Genomic DNA, 22995 nt, shown 5'->3' with positions numbered 1-22995 from the left:
TTGGCTTGCGCGATGGTTTGGGATATGTCCACAACTCTCTGCAATTTCTTGGATAGAGCTGTTCCATGCTGTGATACATCCCTATTGTCCTGCATTTGGCCATATCCTTCAAAACATTTTCTAACCATGTACCTGTCCAAATGTATTTAAAATGTTATTAATATACTTAACACAATCATTTCCTCTTGCAGATCATTCCATTTCTGTGCCACCATCGGTGTAAAAGTGTTGCCCCTCAGGTTTCTACTCCATCAGGCCTCCTAACCCTAAATCTGTGCCCTACATCCCTAGGGAAAAGACTGTGTACTCGCCCTATCTATTCCCCTCATGATTTTGCACAACTCTATCAGACTTCCCCTTAGTTTCCCGCTCTCTGAGGGATAAAGTCCTATCATGCCCAATCTCTCCTGATAGCTCCAGAGACTTGTTTTTGGTCCTCACCTCAGATACTATCTGTTCGGACCTCCCTGCGATCACGTGGATTTCCTTGTGATGCTCTGGTTTCTTTCCACATCCCAAAGACTCTGTAAATTACCCTTAGTATGTAGGGAAGTGGCTGAGAAAGTAGGAATAACATAGAACTAGCGTGAACGGGTGATTGACGGTCGGCTTGGGCTTGGTGGGCCGAAGGGCCTATTTCCAGACTAAACTAAACATATAGGACATACAACAGCACTGTACTGTACAGTACCGTCACTTCAGCATACAATATCTGTGCCAAACGGGATGCCAAGACCAACTCTTATCTGCCTACCAAATAATTCATAATCACTCCATTCCCTGCATATCCATGTACCCATCTAAAAGTTTCTTAAATGCCTTGTGAGCTTCAAAAATGTCAAGGCCATCCACTCGTAACCAAACTGTTGTATCCTCTAACGATGCTACCAGAAGCCATCAAAAGTCCATTACATCTTCACACGGCTTTGTCAAAATACTTCCCTGTTGTAAATCTAGATATCATGATTAAGCTTCCAAATGAAGCTTGCGTCAATATTTTTTTCAATGAATTGTATTTGTGTGGAGGTGAGGGGAGGTGGGAGAGAGTTACATCCATTCCCCAGAGATGGAGCTGTCATTAACCCGCTTGTTGGTTTCCTGTGCGGGTTCTTTGCTCCTCGAGTCCTTGCTGGAACCACACGCGACCACGGCTGATGTCAGTAGACAGAGCATCAGGATAAAGGCAAATGAAAAACTATTTGATGCAGATTCATCCTCAACAGCTTCCTCAGGAAACCATGAAGGGTCAACACTCCCACAGTGTTTGCATTTCTCTAGAGAATTAAATAGCTCCACAATAGTTCAATGGCCTGCTTTTGTGTGACCACACATTCAAATCCCTTTTCATGTTATTAAAGGTTTAGCTTGTGGCTTATCAAAAGTGATTCCAAACAGGCCAATTCCACATCGCTTTCCAAAGGGAATAAGTACTGAGAAAGGGCAAGTTTAGTTTAAAAACAAAGAACTGCAGATGTTGGTTTATACCCGAGATAGACATAAAGTGGTGGAGTAACTCAGCAGGTCAGGCAACATCGCGGGAGAAAAAGGAGAATGACACCCATCCTTGTACTCCAGAGATGCTGCCTGACCAGCTAAGTAACTCCACCACTTCGCGTCTATTGCAAGCTCAGTCTAGTTTAGTTTAGTTTAGAGATACAGTGTGGAAACAGGCCCTTCAGCCCCACCAAGACCACGCCGACCAATGATCACCTGTACGCTGGTTCTATGCTACACACTGGGGACAATTTACAGAAGCCATTTAACCCTAATGCATGTCTTTAGAATGTGGGAGGAAACCAGAGCACCCGGAGAAAACCCTTGTGGTCACAGGGAGAACGTATAAACTCCATATAGACAGCACCCATAGTCAGAATCGATCCCAGGTCTCTGGCGCTGAGGCACCAGCTCTACCGCTGCACCACTGTGTCACCCTTAAGTCAAACTACCATTAAAGAATTCCATTAAAAACGTCATTAAAGTCAAAGGTAAATTTTTCCCTGAAATTTCGGAGATTGAGTGGAGACTTGATAGAAAGGCATAGCTAGGATAGACAGCCAGAATCTTTTTCCCGGGGTGGAAATGTCTAAACTAGAAGTCACAGCTATAAAGTGAGAGGGGGAAAATGTTGTGGAAATGTGCTGGGCAAGTTATTTTTTACACTGATGGATGTCAGTGGTGGTGGAGGCAGATACAATAGTGGTACTTACTGGCGTTTAAGGGGCTTCTGGATAGACACATGGAACTTCAGGGACATACGGATCACGTACGGGCTTGCACAGTGCTGGGGTTGCTCAGTGGGTCGGGCAGCATCTCTGGAGAAGGGTCCCGACCCAAAACATCACCTATTCATGTTCTCCAGGGATGCTGCCTTAACCACTGAGTTACTCCAACACTTTGTATCTCATTTGGTTTCAGATCATATTTACTCTGCATAAATACAACCAAGTTGGTCTGAAGTACAATGGATAGACCAAGGGGAAGATACAGTGTGTAGAGAACAGTTCTCAGCATTGTGGCACATCACTTCCATAGACAAAGTCCAATGTCTGCAATGTGGTAGAGATGAATCGGACAATACCCTAGCTTATGGAAAGATCCTACAGAAGCCTGGTAACAGAGGGGATGAAGCTGTTTGGGGCCTTTCCTCATTACTATGACAGCCGCTCCAGACTTTCCAAGCCGCTGAGGAATGTTTCACCTGATGCCGGAGTTCCATCTTCACGGCAAGAGGGTCCTGAAAATCATTGACTGGCTGCAAGGCCACAAATGGGCCCCGACCTCGGGTGTTTCACAGAGGAAGAGGCCGTAACTTTCTGGTGCCTTTCCCCACAGTGGAAATGTTTGATTCTGCTGTGGGGGGACGTTTGTGTTGAACTCTATAATGTGTTGTGTCCATTCTCTTTATTTTTTTTTAACCTTTTTCTATGGTTTGTGTGGAAACTTATTATCTATTTTATGTAAAGCACTTTGGTGTCAATGCGAGTTGACTTAAAAGGTGCTATATAAATAAAACTTACTTACTTACTTACTTACTTACTTTCCTCAGGCTGATTATAATAGGGGATAAAGATGGAAAAGTGCTGAGGATGGGGGGTCAATATGGGAATGGGAGGGGGAGTGGTTCACTGGGAGACCACGCAGGCCTTGGCGGGGTGAGCACAAGTGCTCAGCAAAATGGTCGCCTTCTCCACACTTGGTCTCGCTGATGTACAGGAGGCCACATCAGGAACACCAGATGCGATAGATGACGTTAGAGGAGGTGTACGTGAACCTCTGCTTCACCTGGAAGGGCTGCTTGTGTCACTGGACATATACACTTCTGTGCAATATACGTACATAAACATACGTACGCACACATGTGCATGCACGCACTCACACATTTATATGCATACACACACACGTGTACACCATATCATACACATGCATGCGCATGCACACACACACATGTATACACACAGCAACACACGCATGATTCTCCAGCACTTTATGTTTTGCTGAAGATTCCAGCATTTCCATTGTATTTCCGTTCCTATCCGTAGCTGAAAGTGTTTCATTACTCATGGAGACACTATTCCATCAATAGCACGAAGAAGGGGATCGAGACTGGGAGCATTCTCTACATTTCGGGCTGTTAAGGTGAAATCTTTTCCTTCCCTTTTTCCTCAACCCCCTTACCTCAGATGGCCAAGGATTTACATCAGCCACTATTATGGACTGGGACCTGAATCCTCACAGTAATTAAATACAGGACTGCACTTGACACGATTTTACTGTTATGGATGGTGTACTGCAAAGAGAGCAGGTATAAAAATAAAGTGGTGTCTGAATCCTAGTCAGCCAGATACATTTGCAGAGGTAAAGAAAGTCAAACAATTAAATGACCGATCCTCTCATCAGCTAGAGAGCGGTCCTGACCTCCCATCTATCTCATTGGAGACCTTTGAACGATCTTCCACCAGACTTTATTGGACTTCAATGTTATATCTTGCACTAAATGCTGTACCCTTGATCCTTTATCTGTACACAATGGACGGCTCGATTGTAATCATGTATCGTCTATTCTTTGACTGGATAGCACGCAGACAAAAGTTTTTCACTGTACCACAGCACACGTGACAATAATAAACTAAACGATCCCTTGTGTAAGGTTGCATGTCTTTCAAGAGCTGATCTGCACACAAAACCATGCCGACATGTGCTGTTCTGACAATTAGGTACACAAGGCGCAGTGACATGCAGATAATGTTTCCCGGGAGATCGTTGATACAGGTTTACATTCCGAACTGTAAACTAGCACCTCTTTCATCCTCCTGATAGCTCCCACGGGAAAAACTGTACGACAGATCCGAGCTCCAAGAAATAAAGTCAGTATGGGGCAAACGTCTCACACAGTCTCACAAAGACATTCACACAACATGCAGGCATGGGAACAGAAAAAAATGCACAAACACACTCACTTGCACACACAGTCGCACCATACAGTCACACACACACACACACACATATACACACACAGTCATACAGTCACACACACACACACATATATGCACACACACAATCACACTCACAAACACACATGCATGCACATAAACACAAACAATAGATTGCAGAGAATTGTGGACGCAGCCCAGACCATCACGCAAACCAACCTCCCTTCCATTGAGTCCATCTTCACCACGCTGCCTTGGTAAGGTCACCAGCATAATCAAAGATGAGTCTCACTCCAGCCACACCCTCTTATCCCCTCTCCCATCAGGCAAACGGTACAGGTTGGAAAATGCACTCCTCCCGATTCAGGCACAATTTCTTCCTGGCTGTTATCAGGCAATTGAACCATCCTATCACCGACTAGAGAGCGGTCCTGACCTGACATCTACCTCATTGGAGACCTTACAACTGTCTTTCATCAGACTTTACTGGAATTTATCTTGCTCTAAACATTTAATAAACAGTTGGACAGATATGTACATAGATAGGAAAGGTTTAGAGGGATATTTGTCAAACGTGGGAAGGTGGGACTGGTGTAGATGGGGCATCTTGGATGGCATGGACAAATTGGGCCAAAGAGCCTGTTTCCGTGCTGTGTGACTATGACTCCATGAAATGTTTTATATTAGTAGGTCATTCTATCTTGGGTCTTAGGCAATCAGAAACTATGTACATTTTTGCAGGTTTATAGGAATTTGGTTGGGCCACATTTGGAGTATTGTGTGCTCTTCTGACTGCCACATGAGAACAAGGATATGGCATTGGAAAGGGTGCAGAGATAGTTCACCAGAATGATTCCTGGGTTCAGGGGTATTGGCTTCAAGGAGATGTTGGACAGATTGTTTTCTCTGCACTTCCAGAGACTGAGGGCAAACTTGATGGAAGTATATAAAATTGTGAGAGGCATCGATGGGGGAGTCAGACCCTGTTTCCCAGCATGGAAATATCAAATACTAGAGGGCATAGCTTTAAGGAGAGAGGAGCAACGTTTAAAAGAGATGTGTGGGACAGGTTTTATTATACATAAGGTGGTCGGTGCCCGGAACGCGCTGCTGGGTGTGGTGGTTGAGGCAGATACAACAGTGGCATTCGAGAGACTTTTGGATAGGCACATGTATATACTGGTAATGGAGGGATATGGAATATGTGCAGGCAGATAAGAGTTGGCCTCATGTCCAGCACTGATGATGTGGGCCGAAGGGCCTGTTCCTGTGCTGTACTGTTCTATGTAAACGAGCTCACGAACTTTTCAACTAAGACAATCCCTGCCTTTTGAGGATTGCAAGAGAGACCTATTGCCATTAATGGTTCTGCAGCGAATGCAGTGAGCTATCCCAGAGTGGGTGTTATATCAGGAGTTATTTTAGTACATATGTATTGAATCATACTGCGGAGGTGACTATGGGCTGCTTAGGTTAACCACCAAGTCAAAAGTTAAGAGTTTCTTCTGCCCCCTGGGACACATGTGGAGGAAAAACTGCAACATTACTGATCCATTACAAATCTATTCTCACAGGGGAAAAGAAAGGTTTGTTGGTCGAATAGTTTTAAGAGTACTGGAAGGGATTTGGTGCTGTTATGCAGGGAAATTCTCTGACAGAAGACAAACTTACTTCTGGTGCAAAATAGGAAGGAGTAAAACAGAGTATGTCAAAGGTTTTTACTGCTATAGTTTTGACAGCGTAATACAATTGATGTGTTTATTGATTTCCTAAGATCATAAGACATTGGAGCAAAATTTGGCCATTCGGTCCATCAAGTCTGCTCCCCCATTCGATTGTGTTTTTTCCTTCCCAACCACATTCTCCATTCTCCTTTCATTTACACAATTTGTTTGTGACTTGTGCACAACCCTGGTGGCAGCAGTAGTTATGATCTTCCCCCGACTCCCTCTCAAATGCAAGACTTGCTGGGTTATTTCAGAGTGCATGGAAATATCAAATACTAGAGGACATTGCTTTAAGGTGAGTGGGGCAAAATTTAAAAGAAGATGTGTGGGATGACGTTTATTGCAAAAAGGGTGGTGAATGCCTCAAACACATTTCCAGGGGGGGGGGGGTGGCAAAGTATAAAGGAGACCTGTGGGGCATCATTTTTGCACAGAAAGTGGTGGGTGTCTGGAACGATCTGCAAGGGGTGGTGGTTGAGGCTCATACGATAGTGGTGTTTAAGAGGCTTTTGGATGGGCACATGGATATGCAGGGAATGGGGGGATAGGCAATATGCATAGACAGATAAGAGTTGGCATCATATTCAGCAGAGACATTGTGGGCTGTACAGTTCTAAGTTCCATGCACTGCACAGCACTGCCAAGTTAGCCAATTTAATATGCAGGTGAAGCTTTATGAGCCAATTAACATGAAAGAAATATTGCCATTCATACAGAGATCAGAAGGACATTGTACACTATGAATTGAGGACATCAGAAATGTGGTCTCTCAACTTCCTGTGTGCCGATTTATTGTCGAGCCTAAGATTCTTCAGGGAGAGTAGCAAAACAGGGTTTATGTTTAAAATTAGATCACTTCCAATAAAATTATGGCTCAGTAAAAATAAAATCCACAGTATGTCCTGTCACCATGGTAACATAATCTGAACAGATGTACCAAGTTTTGTGGTGCCTACTGAGAGATTATTTGCAAACCAGTAGGTTGGGTGTAGGTCTCAAGTCTTAGAGCATGTAACAGTACAGCACAGGAGCAGGCCCTTCGGACCACAATGTTGCATGATGCCAAGGTAAACGAGTCTCCTCTGCCTCCACGTAATCCATATCCCACTATTCCCTATATGTCCATGTGCCTATCCAAAAGCCTCCTGAACACAAAAATTGTATTTACCTCTACTGCCACCTCCAGCAGCACGTTCCAGGCACCCACCACCCTCTCTGTAAAAAAACTTGCCCCTGCTCATCTCCTGTAATTCTAAAGCTATTGTCTATCTAATCTATGTTACTTTCATAATACAGCGTAGAAACAGGCCCTTTGGCCCTCCGAGTCCATGCCAACCAATGGTCACCCATACACTAGTTCTATCCGACACACTAGGAATGATTTACAGAAGCCAATCAACCTACCAACCTGCACCTCCTTGGAATGTGGGAGGAAACCTGAGCACCCAGAGAAACCCACGTGGTCACAGAGAGAACGTACAAACTCCTATCTATGCCTCTAATAAATTTACATACTTCTGTCAGGTCTCCCAGCAACCTCCGACGTTCCAGAGAAAACAATCCAGAATTGTCCAATGTCTGCCAATGAAGATAATCAAACATAAAACTCCATTCCGACAGAAGGTTCCATTGTCAGCTTTCCGATGGGATTTTAAATCCCCTGGACCTCATCCGATCAAAGGGTGGTGAATCCGTGGAATTCATTGCCCCAGATGGCTGGGGAGGTGGTCATTGGGTATTTGTAAGGTGGACATTGACCGATTTTTAATTTGTAAGGATGTCAGGGGTTTAGTGTAGAGGGCAGGAGGATGGGGGTGAGAGAGAAAGATAGACAAGCCGTGATTGAATGGTGGAGTAGACTTGATGGGCCGAATGGCTTAATTCTGCTCCTAGAATTTATGAACTTACGAATCACTTGAAATCGAGTATGGTTGTCCTCCTTGTGAGTCCTTTCTGTGGGTCGTGAGATGGTTAACGAGGGTGATTCTAGAGTCAGGGACTTTATCCCTCCTGTGCTTGACATCTGCTAACGTGGGAGTGACTAGTGCACAGACAGCCACCGCATTGTGTTGACAGAGACAGACCCGGGTCCAACAGCATGGATTCCACCACGGTGGTGGAGGCGGCACAGTGGCGCAGTGGGAAAGTTGCTACGGGTGCTGTCTGTATGGAGTTTTTACATTCTCCCTGTGACTGCGTTTGTTTTCACCAGGTTCTCTAGTTTCCTCCCACACTCCAAAGTTGTGCAGGTTTGTAGGTTAATTGGCTTCGGTAACATTGTAAAATTGGCCCTGGTGTTGGTGTACGGGGTGATCAGTAATCGGTGTGGATTCAGTGGGCCGAAGGGCCTGTTTCCGTCCTGAATCACTAAAGTTAGGAATCTCTCCCTTCACCTGCCTTCTTCCACCTTCTCAGCCGTTGTGATTCTCTACCCACCGGCCAGACACCGTCCTCCTCCAGTTCCACCGCTGTGGTCATCTGCTTGGGCCGCGCTTTGCCGAGACCCTTTCCCCAACCTGCCTGCTAAAGTCCAATGTCCGCAATGGTGTAGAGGTGAATCGGACAGTACCCTAGCTTATGGAAGAACTGTGTCAGAACCCTGATAACAGTGGGGAACAAAGCTGTTCCTGAATCTGGTGACGCGTGATTTCAAGCTTAACCTAATCCACGGAGATACAAGGAACTGCAGGTGCTTCTTTATAAAACAAAACACAAAGTACCGGAGTAAATCAGCGGGTCAGGCAGCATCTCTGGAGAATATGGATGCAGTGTTGGAAACATTTTGGGTCGAGACACTGCTGTAGACTGTGAAGCACTTTGTGCCTTTTTCTTACCAATCTTTCCACAGCGCCCATATGAAGCTTCCTAAATGCCGGGGGGCACTGCCACACCCCAGCAGCAAGCTTGGCTCCACCGCCACGGGACCAGGAACCCCTCCTGGAGTGGGAATCTTGTCCAAGGCTCGTCTCCAGCCCCCCTGAGGACCGGGAACCAGAGAGGAGGAGGGAGGAGGGAGTCGGGGACAGCAGCGGCGGACGCTGCTCACAGGGCCTGTAAGAAGGAACCCTCTGCGCCCCCAAGATCGGCAGCAGAGGCGCCCCCAGGGCACGAAGGCTGAAGGTGGCCGGGCGAGGAGAGGGACGACGGTTCATGGGACCATACGGACGGAGGTGTCGGCTGCAACGGGCCTTTACGACCAGCTACAGCTGGGACTGTGAAAATGGCAACAAACCCTGGCGTCTTTTGCATATGGACTCAGTGGGCTGTTTCTATACAATCTGTACTCAATCAGGGATTGTATTTATGTGTAGCAAGAATCTCACTGATCTGTATGCAGAAAAATTGTTTCACTGAACCTTGTTACACGTAATAGTAAAGAAGCATTAAGTCATAGTCCTACAGTGTAGAAACAGGCCCATTGGCCCAATCTACCCACACCAGCCAACATGTCCCATCTACACTAGTCCCACCTGCCTGCGTTTGGCTCATATCCCTCTAAACATACCCTATCCATCTACCTGTCTAATTGTTTCTTAGATGTTGCAATTGTACCTGCCTCAACTACCTCCTCTGGCAACTAGTTGCATATACCCAGCACCCTTTGTGTGAAAACGTTACCCCTCAGGTTCCTAATAAACGTCCCCCCCCCCCATATCTTAAAGCTATGTCCTCCGGTTCTTGAACCATTCTTGCACACACACACACACACACACACCACACACACTGCACCACACACACACACAACACACACACACTCATCACACACACACAACACACACACACACACACACACACACACACACCCACACACACAGCCACACACACACACACACACACACACACACACACACACACGCACACACACACACCCACACACACACACACACACACACACACACACACACACAAAACTTGCACCAAGAACTAGAGAGGAGCCCTGGGCTACTATCTACCTCATTGGAGACCGTTGGACTATCTTTGATTGAACTTTATCTTGCACTAAACGTTTTTCATGTTAATCCCTTTATCGTGTATCTGCAATGGAGCTGTGGATGGCTCGATTACAATCATGTATTGTCATTCCGCTGACTGGTTAGCGGGCAACAAAAGCATCACTGTACCTCAGTAGACGTGACCATAAACTAAACTCAACTCAAGAGACTGCTGCTTTCAAGTTGCATTGGAGGCGACCTGCCGATGGAAACAGCGTGCAGCTTTTCACCTCCCAGTCATACAGCACCTGGTTGTGGCTTTGCAATTTATGGGGGGAAATCAAAGCAGCTGGGCACCTTCCATCGTGGTGGACAGGTGCGCTGCTCCAGCTGCACGTTAGATGCCCATTCACTTTGATGTGAGCAGCAACGTTACATCTGCTGGGTCCTAGCTCCTCAGGAGTCAGATCCCTCCCTGCTGGGATACTGGGCTAACAGGGGCTGGCACTTCTCGGTGGGGGGGAGGGGGGGGGGGGTGCATGAGGTTCAGAGGGGGAGGATTGAATAAATGAAGGCAGCAGGTTTGAGTTAGTGTTCCGAGACTATGCTGGTGTTAAAGGGTCACAGAAGGAAGCAGGTCCCATTTACACTAATCCCATTAGTGTGAGGCAAGTTTTTAATGCATAGACTGGAGCAGTAGGTGCCTTGAATGTGCTGCCAGGGCAGGTGATGGAGGCAGATGCGATAGTGGTGTTTTAGAGGCTTTTAGATAGACACATGGATATGTGGTCCAAACCCAATGGAAGGATTTGGACCACATGCAGACAGAAGAGATTAGAGAGAGTGCAGAGGAGGTTTACCAGAGTGATGCCTGAGTTAGATGTTATTGGCTACAGGGAGAGGGTGGACAGACTTGGATTGTTTTCTCTGTAACGCTGGAAGTTGAGTGGAGGCCTGATAGAGGTATATACCATTATGGGAGGCGTAGATAGGATAGACAATCAGAACCTTTTACCCCAGGGTGGAAATGTCAAATATTTGAGGGCAAATACTACTAGACCTACAAACCTGCAAGTCTTTGGAGTGTGGGAGGAAATCAGAGCACTCAGAGAAAACCCACGTGGTCAGAGGGAGGACATAAAAACTCCCCACTCCACCCGTAGTTGAACGGATCGAACCCAGATCTCTGATGCTTTGAGGCAGCAAAGCTACCGCTGCGCCACCGTGCCGCACCTCGTTTCCATCGGGACTCGTTAGAAGTCCTGTTAACAAGGCAGGAAGAAGCGAAGACTTCATTCAGCTTACCGGCAGTGGGTTGAAGTTTTGATCCACCAGGTGATTATATCCATGGTCAAAGAATGAATTTCGGACAACCACGTCCATACCTTGTTTGGCCGACATTCCCAGTGTGTTTAACCAGCTGAGGGAAAAGAAGGAATGATTCAGATTCAGATTCAGATTCAGAGTAATGTCTTGTCATATACTCCAGGATGCTGTGAAAACCCTGGTTCTTAGAGTCGTAGTCATACAGCATAGAAACAGTCCCTTCGACTGAACTTGCCCAAAGCAACCAACATGCCCCATCTACATTAGTCCCACCTACCTGCGTTTGGCCCATATCCCTATAAACTGATCCTATCCATGTACCTGTCCAAATGTCTTAAATGTTGTGATAGTACCTGCCTCAACTACCTCCTCTGGTAGATCATTCCATATACCCACCAATCTCTGTGTGAAAAAGTTGCCTCTCAGGTTGGTGGCACAGTGGCAGAGTTGTTGCCTTACAGTGTCAGAGACCCGGGTTGGAACCTGACTGCGGGTGCTGTCTGTGTGGAGTTTCTACGTTCTCCTTGTGACTTGGTGGGTTTCCTCCGGGTGCTCCGGTTTCCACCCACACTCCAAAAACTGCAGGTCTGTAGGTTAATTGGCTTCTGTAAAATTGTCCCTAGAGTGTAGGATAGACCTCTTGTACGAGGCATCGCTGGTCGATGCGGACTCGGAGGGCCGAAGGGACTGTTTGCACACTGTATCTCTAAACTAAACTAAATTAGAAAAACAAGTCCCTAGCAGTGCAATAGGTGGTCCGAACATTTGTCTGATCTGATTATCGGTCGGAGCATTTAAATTCAGTTACTTACAGAAATCCCGCTGCAAAGGTATCCGAGAGGTTTGAGTTCCCTCCAGCCCATGACGGGCCAACTCCTGCCAGCCAAACTTTTTTCCCTGGGGCATGAGAGTTCACGATCTGTTGGAATGAAAAGAGACTTCAAAGTATGGGAGTCGGTCATATGTTGCTGTTCTGGTGGACAATACAGTTAGGAAAGATGTAGATGCTTTGGAAGGGGTACAGAAGATGTTCACCAGAATGATAGAAACAAGGAACTGCAGATGCTGGTTTACACAGAAGGACACAAAGTGCTGGAGTAACTCAACGGGTCAAGCAACATCTCCTGAGAACATGGCAGGCAGTGACTAGTGGGCACCGCAAGTCTCGGTGCCAGGACTGCAGCTATGTATAATATACATCAATGATTTAGGTGAAGTGATTAAAAGTAATATTGGTAAATTTGCAAATGACACAAAGCTGGGTGGCAGTGTGAACTGTGAAGAGGATGCTATGAGGATGCAGGGTGACTTGGACAGGTTGGGTGAGTGGTCAGATGCATGGCAGATGCAGTTTAATGTAGATACATGTGAGGTTATCCACTTTGGTGGCAAAAACAGGAAGACATATTATTATCTAAATAGAGTCAAGTTGGGAAAAGGGGAAGTACAACGGGATCTGGGGGGGTCCTTGTTCATCAGTCAATTAAAGTAAGCATGCAGGTAAAGCAGGCAGTGAAGAAAGAACATGGCAAGTTGCCACTTTCAATAAATTATATACTTGAACTCCTAGATCCCTCTGCTCTACAAAACCCCCCAATCTTAAATGAAACCATCAGAAATGTTCAGCAGGTCAGGCAGCATCTGCACGCCCTGATAAATCATCTGCACGAGAAGTTAAAAGTGTTAGAAGTCCAATGTGCTTTAAGTTCAAGAGAGAAGAGTGTAGAGTAACCTTGGGTAAAAGGACTAAGATTTGAGGGTACCAGAACAGTCCAGATTAAGCTGTCCTTCTCAAAGCTCGCAAATGCCTGCCAATATTTAATGCTATTTGAGGAGTTTATGAAAACAACTTTACTGTGCCTTAGAATTCACTGGACAGGCTTCAATAATTTTTTTTGTTTAAAAATTCAGTCTCTTGTTCTTCAATGGGATAAGCCTTGATATAAATGTATTCTGCTGTGGCTAAGAATGTAGGCTTATGAGAAACAGTCAAAACAAGTTGCTCTGCGGCTGCCTGAAGGCAGGAATGATTAAGAGCTGTACGCGATGTACTGGCTGCTCATTGGCGCACACTTGACTCCAATGTTACAATCGGTGCAAATTGGCAACAACACTTCCTCCTCCGCAGACAGACACCAAGTGCTGGGGTAAATCAGTGGGTCAGGCAGCATCTCTGGAGAAAAAGAACAGGTGACGTTTTTCAGATTGGGAACCTTCTTCAACTGAAAGTAGGAGGGGGAAGGGGTGGGGGGAGTGGGGTGGTGGAAAGAAATGGAGGCAAGAAAATCCTGCTTCAAGAAGGCAGTGAATATAAATGGAAGAAGGGTCCCGACCTGAAACGTCATTCATCCTTTTTCTCCAGGGATGCTGCTTGACCCATTGTGTTACTCCAGCACTTTATTTTCTACAATGTTTTGGTTGGACTCCATTCTTCAGTTTCTCACTATTATAATCTGCCTATTTGGTGTTGCTGATAATTTATTTTATTATTTATCATTGTATATTTATTTGTGAAGTTATTGCATTAATGGGCCAGAAAAGCTGCATCAAGTAAGAATGTCATTTTTCCTTTCCTGGTGCATAAAGTCACTGAATTCAGTCTGAAGAAGGGTCTCGACCAGAAACGTCACCAATTCCTTCTCTCCAGAGATGCTGCCTGTCCCGCTGAGTTACTCCCGCATTTTGTGTCTATCTTCTCTTAATTCTTGGCATGCACACACAGCCCACCTGTGTAGTCGGGGATAGGATGTTTAATCCATTGGAAATTAAGACAGTGGAATGAGTGTGAATGGGTGATCAATGTTTGGCAGAGACTCGGTGGCCAAAGGGCTGGTTTCTGAGCTGCATCTCCCTCATTCTCTCTAAACCCACTTGCCTACATGAATCCCATATTCCACACTCTGTTCTTCTCATTCTTGCACTTCAAACCACACAGCCTTCACCTCTCTCAGTTTAATTTCATCTACGGACTGTGACAATTTAAGCCTTCCTTCCTCAGACAATTCCCACCTCTGATTCACTGGTGGTCTGAACTGTGGGTCCAATTTCTCTGCATGGAAATGCACTTTCTGGTAAAAGGCAAAACTCTTCCTGTGATTAGCCAATGAGGGTGGCACAGTGGCGCAGCTGGTAGGTCTTTGGAGTTTGCGAGGAAACCGGAGAACCCAGAGAAAACCCACACGGTCACGAGGAGGACGTACAAACTCCGTACAGACAGCACCCCCGTAGTCAGGATCAAACCCGGGTCTCTGGCGCTGCAAGGCAGCAACTTTACCGCTGCGCTGCCATGCCAACCTGATACAGCAAACAGCAAACACTGATAGCTATCAACTATTTGTTTTTAAATGGTTCTAGTCCTTGCAGCCGGAGGTAGAAGCCAATTGAAATTACCTTCCCAAGGGGAGAGAGATTGGGAATGATGAGGAAATGCAGTGCCATTGGTCAGTAGAGGGCGCTGCAGTCAGGTTCTCCAGAATTCCAGACACTGGGATATGGAGATCTGTCGGTCAGCTGGTGTGGGTTGCTGGTCACATTGGCGGTGTCCAACTCTTCCATACCAAGCATCCAGCTGGCAAACCAAAGCCCCAGTTGAACTCACTCACAAAGTAAAGACGGCAAGTCTAGGAGTTCTTGACAAGAGCGAATGGCACAGCTGGAGCGCCTCTGCCTCACGGCACCAGAGACCCAGTTTCAACCCTGACCTCGGGTGCTCTGGTTTCCTCCCACATTGCAAAGACGTGCAGGTTCGTAGGTTAATTGGCCCTCTGTAAATTGCCCCTAGTGTGCAGGGAGTGGATGAGAGAGTCGGATAACATGGAACTAGTGTGGACAGGTGATGGATGGTCGGCGTGGACTCGGTGGGCCAAAGGGCCCGTTTCTCTGCTGTATCTCTGAAGGAAAAACAACGAGGAGGCTGCAGAAAGTTATGGCCCTCGCAGATGATAATAAAGAACCATTGAACCATTCAACGATTGAATGGTGTCATTAGTTGAACTGCAGAAATAAAGAAACTCACCCTCTGTACCTTGGCAATCTGTTCGGAGAGGGTGTCCAGGAGACGGGTTTTCATGAAGTCTGTCACCTTCACGGTTTGCCCATCTATGTAGTAACTGCAACGGGAAGACAGCAAAACGAGTCAGGCCTTAGCTCTGATCAGCTCAGAAACTTCCCAGAGCCAGAAATAAAAGCAGACAATGCTGTGGACACGCAGCTGGTCAGGCAGCTCCTGTGGAGGAGAAACAGAGCTAACGTTTTTGATTGCTGGCCCTCCATCTAAACCACAAAGCTAAATTAGGATGGTCAAGATTCAAAACGGGTGAAGTGAAGCATGGAGTTCATAAGAAGCTGGGTCAGATCTGGGCTATTTGTTCCAGCAGACCATTAGAAATTCCTCCTCATCTTCTTTCTAAAGGTACGTCCTTTTATTTGGATGCTGTGCCCCCTGGTCCTAAACCTTCTTGTTCTGCATGGATAGAGGTTTGGAGGGATATGGACAAAATGCTGGCAGGTGGGGCTAGTGTATCTGGGACATGTTGGCCGGCATGGGCAAGTTGGGCCAAAGGGCCTGTTTCCAAACTGTATCACTCGATGACTCTATGACTCTCCCACTGATGAAACATCCTCTCCATGTCCACTCTATCCAGGCCTTTCACCATTCGGTAAGTTACAATGAGATCACCCTTCATCCTTCTAAAATGTTCCCTTTATCAGATTCTCATTCCACCATCTCCTCTGGCAGCATGGCAACCACTCTGTGTGTTAAACTTTTCTCTGAGCTCCCCTTTAAAACTCTTTCCTTACCTCTTAAACTTGGGCCTCCTTGTTTTTGAGACCCCTACCATGAGAAAAACATCCTGACTGTCTAGCCAATGTGTGCCGCACATAATCCTATGCATTTTTATCAGTTCATTCCTTGTTCTTCTTTAGTCTGGGGAAAACAAGCCCAGCCTATCTAATCTTTAGACTTCAGACTTTAGACATCTGGCCCTTCGATTCACCGAGACCGCGCCGACCAGCGATTATCCGTATACTAGCACTACACTGCACACTAGGAACAATTTTACAATGTTACCAATGCCAATTAACCTACAAACTCTTTGGAGTGAGGGAGGAAATCAGTGCCTGGAGAAAACCCACGCGGTCACAGGGAGAAGGCACAAAGTCCGTACAGAAAGCACCCAAAGTCATGGTCTCTGGCGCTGTAAGGCAGCAACTCTATCATTACGCCAATGTGTCGGACACTCTCCCTGTAATTAAAGGCCTCTAATCCAGGTTATACCCTGGTGAATCTCTTCAGCACTCTATCCAATGCAATCACGTCCTTCCTACAATACAACGATCAGAACTGTACACAATAAACTCCAAGCGTAGCCTAACCAGTGTTTGTAAAGTTGCAACATAAAATCGAGAGTAGCATATGCCTTGTAGAGGCAAGGAATTGCAGGTGCTGCTTTACAAAAGAGTGACACAAAGTGCTGGAGCAACACAGCAACTCACATAACCCTCGCCTCCTTGACACTCCAAAAATCCGTTTACCTCAGCCTTGAAAGTATTTGATGACTCTGGGCTACAGAATTCTAAAGATTTAATTGAGAGAAGAACGTCTTCATCATCTCCAGTTTAGACAGACAAACTCATATCCAAAACTATTGCCTCTGCTTCAAAATTGTTCCACAACAACAAAATGTGCATGTATTGTGGGAATGTAATGCTATTTTAAAAAAAGACAGTGTGCTGGAGTAACTCAGCGAGTCAGGCAGCATCTCTGGAGGACATGGATAAGTGACATTGTAGGTCGGGACCCTTCTTGAAGAACTGTCCTCCAATGGCGCTGCCTGATCCACTAAGTTACTCCAGTATTTGTGTCTATTCTGCTCAACCAACATCTGCAGTTCCTTGTCTCTACGGATGTAATGGTATGATTGGTACATTGAATGCACTCTATTGTATAATTGCAAATCATTTGAATAAAGTATATTTTTGGAAAATAAATATTTAATAGATCTGTAATAATCATTCTGTTCTCTGCAATGCCATGAGAATATTAGCTTAGTATTATTAATTAACTGAGATGTTAAGTTCGCTGCACAATCAGTTGGATATACAAGAGCTTGTGGCATTAAGTCATGTTCCCCATACAGCAGTCTTTTCTCAAGCAACACCTCGAAATAGAATAACCCAGTCATTTATCCAACTTGTTTGAGAGGCCTACATGAGTTCAAAGTGATTACAGTGTCTGCATGCACGCCAGAGGTGTCTGTACAATGAGGAGATGTCATTACTCTTGGAGATACTACGGACATCACAGTCCCTTCACAGGGAGGTAGATTCAGAGGGAACAAGGGACAGAGGCATAGGTCCAATGTTAAAGCTGCTTTTCCAACACAACCCCGATGTATTACATTGTACCGCCAATGTACAGAGGGACCTTGGGGTCCAAATCCATATCTACACAAGAGAGACACAAAATGGTGGAGCAACTCAGCGGGTCAGGCAGCATCTGTGGAGAAAAAGAATAGGTGACCTTTCGGGTCGGAACCCTTCTTGAAAAGAGGTGAGACCCTTCTTGAAGACCCGAAACGTCACCTATTCTTTTTCTCCAGAGATGCTGCCAGACCGCTGAGTTGCTCCACCATTTTGTGAACGTACAAACGAGGTTCAGACAGCACCCATAGTCAGGGTCAAACCTGGGTCTCTGACACTGTGAGGCTACAACTCTACCGTTGCACCACCGCGCCTACCACAGGGTTGTTCATTCATTCCCAGTGTGGCTTCCCAGCTGAATGCACGTGAATCCTGACTTTCTCCTTGGTTAATAATGGGCACAGTAGCAGCAAGGTTTCTACTGCAGGAAGTTGTTGGCTTTGGGAATTCTGATGTATTTGAATCATCCAGGGAGATCTTGGACACCTCGTGTGCTTCAAGTGCCAGATCCTGCAAGGAGATTCTGAATTTTGAAAGATTTTAGCAAATAGACTGGAAAAGAAAAACATTCACTGTTTGACTTTAACAAAGGTCTTGGAAAGCAATAGGACAAAGCCTTCGGGATAAATATAAAATTATAAGGATCATGCGAAGGTTCACAGCCCACGAGCTGATTATTTAGCTAAAAATCAACAGTTGGAAGAACTGGATGTGGCACGGTGGTGCAGTGTAGAGTTACCGCCTTACAGCGCCAGAGACCCGGGTTCGATCCCGGCTACGGGTGCTTGTCTGTACAGAGTTTGTACATACTCCCCCGCGTCTGCATGAGTTTTCTCCGAGAACTTCGGTTTCTTCCCACACTCAAAAGACAGACAGGTTTGTAGGTTAATTGGCTTGGTATATATGTAAAAAAATTGTCCCTCGTGTAGTATAGTGTTAATATGCGGGGATCGCTGGTCAGTGCAGACTCGGTGGGCCGAAGGGTCTATTTCTGCGCTGTATCTCCAAACTAAATTAAACTCAACAAGTCAGGCAGCACCTGAGGAAGGAAATGGAAAGACGACGTTTTAGACAGACAAATATATTTAAGAGGCTTTCGATCTCCATGGATATGCACACTAGGGACAATTAACAATTTACAGAAGACAATTAACCTACAAACCTGTGGGTCTGTCGAGTGTGGGTGGAAACCGAAGACCCACCCGAAGACCCTGCGGTCACAGGTAGAACGTACAAACTCCGTACAGAGAGCACCCGTAGTCAGGATCGATCCTGGTTCTCAGGCGCTGTGAGGCAGCAGCTCTACCTCTGCATCACCGTGCCGCCCTTAAATCGTATAACCGTATATGTAGGCTTATTAATTACCTCCTGCATTTTCTCTCCGAGGAGTTAACAATGATCCTGTACAAACCTGTCTGTCAAAAGGTTGGCAATGGTCCATTGTCTGATGTTTAAATGTCAGCATCAAGTTGGCACTCAGTCTCAAGTGTTTCAATTCTCCATAAATTGAACAAAAATGTCTTGTGCTGACAGTTTGTCAGAAACACATTGTTAAATTGGACAGTTGGCAAACTGCGATTTCACTCGCATTATCTGAGGCTTTTGCCCGGCTTGTTGGTTGGGCAGTGGCCCGTGGAGTTGTGATTTACTCTGTCCAGACCCAACACTCATTCCCACCCCAGAACCACTCCGTCATGCTCTGCCTTCCATGGCCAACTGGGACTTCCTCAAACTCCTGGCTGGAGAACACAGTGTAGACAGTTCTGTTCATTCATCGATCTTGAAAGACAACTAAAGGAAGCCTTTGCATGTAGCTTGTGCGGTAAATATCCATCAAAATGTGATAGACTAAGAAGTACGAATTTTAATTTGGTTCAGAGTTTAGAGAGGGGGCGCATAGTGGTGGAGTTGCTGCCTTACAGCGCCAGAGACCCAGGTCCTGACCTCAGGTGCTGTCTGAGTGGAGCTTGTACATTACACGTTCTCCTTGTGACCACGTGGGTTTTCTCCGGGTTCTCCGATTTCCTCCCACATTCCAAAGATGTGCAGGTTTGTAGGTTAATTGACTTCTGTAAATTGTCCCTAATATGTGGGATAGAACAAGTGTGGAATGTATTACAAGGTAGGGTGGAGTAAAAATCTACAACAGTCCAAATTACTTCTAAAACTCTTAATTTTATCCACTTCTGCGGCTTCCTCTGCACCTTTTCTAACTTATCTTATTCCTGATCTGTATTCATATATGTTTAATTTAATGTGCATAACAGCATAGCACTGCGTGTAATTACTGCATTGGCAATTGTTTTTTTGTTTTACATTTAAATGCAAATAAGATTCCTCAGTAACTCAGTGAGAAATGGTGTCTCCTGGTGACAAAAACGTATTAAATTGAATGGAAAAACAAGTTTGATTGACATTCCTCTTTTGGCAGTGATTAGCATCTCTCACCCTGCCTTACACTGTTACACAAATGGAAAAAACAAAGTGCTGGAGGAACTCAGCGGGTCAGGAAGCATCTGTGGAGGGAAATGGATGGACGACGTTTCCGGTTGGGACCCTTCTTCAGACTGATACTGAAGTAGGTACATGGCTGGGAAATGTTTAGAGGGATTATGGGCCAAACGGGGGCAGGTGGAATGAGCGTAGATGGGGCACCTTGGCTGACATGGGTAAGTTGGGCTGAAGGGCCTGTTTCCATGCTGTAAGATCTTTTAACTCTAAAGGTCTGGAGTCCGAATAAGGATCCCAATCCAAAATCTACTCGCTCCATTCCCTCCACAGATGTGGAGACACAAGGAACTGCAGATGCTGGTTTACATAAAAGATACAAAGTGCTGGAATAACTCAACGGGTCAGGCATCATCTCTGGAGAACATGAATAGTTGACTTCAGAGTCCGAAGAAGGGCCCCGATCCAAAATGTCACCTACGCATGTTCTACAGGAATGACCCACTGACTTACTCCGGCAACTCTGCCTTTGTTTTTACCTGCATAGATGTACTGTGTATCTCCCTCCATTACCCCATGGTGTATAGCAAAGAGAAAGAGATCTTAGTAACGGTGTCAGGACAACAACCTCTCCCCCAATGTCAGCAAGATGAAAGAGCTAGGAAGAGTGATGGAAAACATGCCCAGTCAGCATCCATGGTGCTGTGGTGGAAATTGTTGAGAGCTTCAAGTTCCTTGGCGTTAACATTACCAATGATCTGTTGTGGACAATCTGCATTGATGTGACAGTCAAGAAACCACACCAATGCCTCCACTTCCTATGAGTCTTAGAACCGCTACAGATGCTCCATTGAAACTATACTGTCGGGTTGCATCACAGCTTAGTTGGAAACAGCTCTGCCACAACCACAAGAAATTGTAGATGTAGCCCAGTCTATCCCACAGACCAGACTTCCCACCATTGACTCCATCTACACTTCACGGTGCCTCTGAAAAGCAGCCAACATAATCAAAGACTTGTCCCATTTGCTTCCGTCGGCAGAAGGTACAGAAGCTTGACAGTGTGCGCCACCAGACTCAGGAACAGTTTCTTCCCCACTGTTATCAGGCTTCTCAATGGTTCAACTACAAGCTCAGGTACTGTCCGATTCACCTCTACCCCATTGTGTACATTGGACTTTGTCTCTGGAACTGATACGCTACGATGCTGAGAACTATATCCTGCACTCTGTACCTTCCCCCTTGCTGTACCTATTGTACTTGAGTTTGACTTGATGGATCTATGCATCTGATCTGATTAGATAGCATGCAAAGCAAAGTTTTTCGCTGTACCTCGGTACGCGTGACAATAACCTAAATCTCCCAGATTCTGGCTGACCCACTGAGATCCCCCAACACATCGTTTTTTGCTCAAGATTCCCGTATCTATGGTTTCTAGATTCTCATCCTAAAAACAAATATTTACATGGGTGAGGTTTAAAACAAGTACACACTAGGGGCAATTTACAAAGGCCTTATTAACTGCCAAAACCACATGTCTTTGGGATGTGGGAGGAAACCGGAGCACCCAGAGGAAATGTACACAGTCACTGGCAGACTCCACACTGAGAGTGCTTGAGGACAGGATCGATCCTAGGTCTCCGGCACTGTGAGGCAGCAAGGCTACCAGCTGCACCACTTGTGCCGACCTTTGGTATTAATCCATTTCGTGATTTTTCATCAAGCACCAACATCCGCACATGCGGCAAGATGTCAAAAAATACAATTAATTTGCATTAAGGGCTGACAGAGCTACTGCCTCACATCGCCAGATGGTTCGTTCCTGTCCTCGGATGCTGTCTGGGTGGAGTTTGCGTATTCACCTTGTGAAGGCGTGGTTTCCTCCGGGTGCTCCAGTTTGTGGGTTTGTAGGTTAATCGGCTCTCTGTAAACTGCCGCTGGTGTGTAGGGAGTGGATGAGAAAGTGGAATAACATAGAACTAGTGTGAACAGGTGATCGATGGTCAACGTGGACTCGGTGGGCCAGCGGCATTTTTCCATGCTATATCTTTCAATCAATCAATCTCCCTGTGTGAATTGAAAGTGAATATCCTTCTGCATTTCATATTTTTGAGTGAATTCTGTAAGAATGAATTTCCGTTGCCCAAACAGCTGTAACTCAGGGAGTCATCTGTATCTTGTTACAGAAAATGTCGAGCATGTTCTTAAAGGTAAGGTTGAGGCACGGTGCTAATTGCAAATGCACTGAATGGGAATTGCCAAAGGGTTAACAAAAGTTAAATACCTACTGTTGCCATGTCACCGCGTTGATCACTGTTCCTGCTGTCTTCATAAACCTGTGGAACAGATTGAGACATGAGAAGCTTTGGTTATTAAACAGCAGTTTTCCAACCCCAAACATATTAGTGTAGAGTATAGAGCAACACAGCAAAGAAACAAGCTCTTTGGCCCACAATGTCGGTGCTAAACCTAATGCCTGGCTAAACTAATGTCCTCTGCCTGCATGCCATAGATCATAGTCATATAGCTTGGAAACTGGTCCTCCGGCCCAACTTGCCCACGTTGACCACACTAGTCCCACCTGCCCATGCTTGGCCCATAGCTCACTAAAACTGTCCTATCCATGTAGCTGTCCAAATGTCTTATGATCTATATCCCTCCATTCCTTGCCTTCCTATCTAAAACCTTCCTAAATGCCACTATCTAATC

The 22995-nt window shown here is 45.7% G+C and overlaps 1 protein-coding gene across 1 annotated transcript in view; it reads right to left on the bottom strand.

Annotated features, from left to right (window-relative positions):
* hpse2 (heparanase 2) overlaps positions 1-22995 on the bottom strand; it is a 145331-nt gene that overhangs the window by 29021 nt on the left and 93315 nt on the right. Inside the window, exons 6-9 of the mRNA XM_055647039.1 lie at positions 22575-22622; positions 15431-15524; positions 12228-12334; positions 11395-11509 (exon numbers count right to left, since the gene is read on the bottom strand). Coding sequence (XP_055503014.1) covers positions 11395-11509; positions 12228-12334; positions 15431-15524; positions 22575-22622 — 364 coding nt within the window. The remainder of the gene's footprint in view (positions 1-11394; positions 11510-12227; positions 12335-15430; positions 15525-22574; positions 22623-22995) is intronic.

Source organism: Leucoraja erinacea, chromosome 15 (genome assembly GCF_028641065.1).
Source record: "Leucoraja erinacea ecotype New England chromosome 15, Leri_hhj_1, whole genome shotgun sequence".
Classification (NCBI taxonomy): Eukaryota; Metazoa; Chordata; class Chondrichthyes; order Rajiformes; family Rajidae; genus Leucoraja; species Leucoraja erinaceus.
Note: the sequence above shows the minus strand (reverse complement) of the source record. Positions and strands in the feature narration are given on the sequence as shown.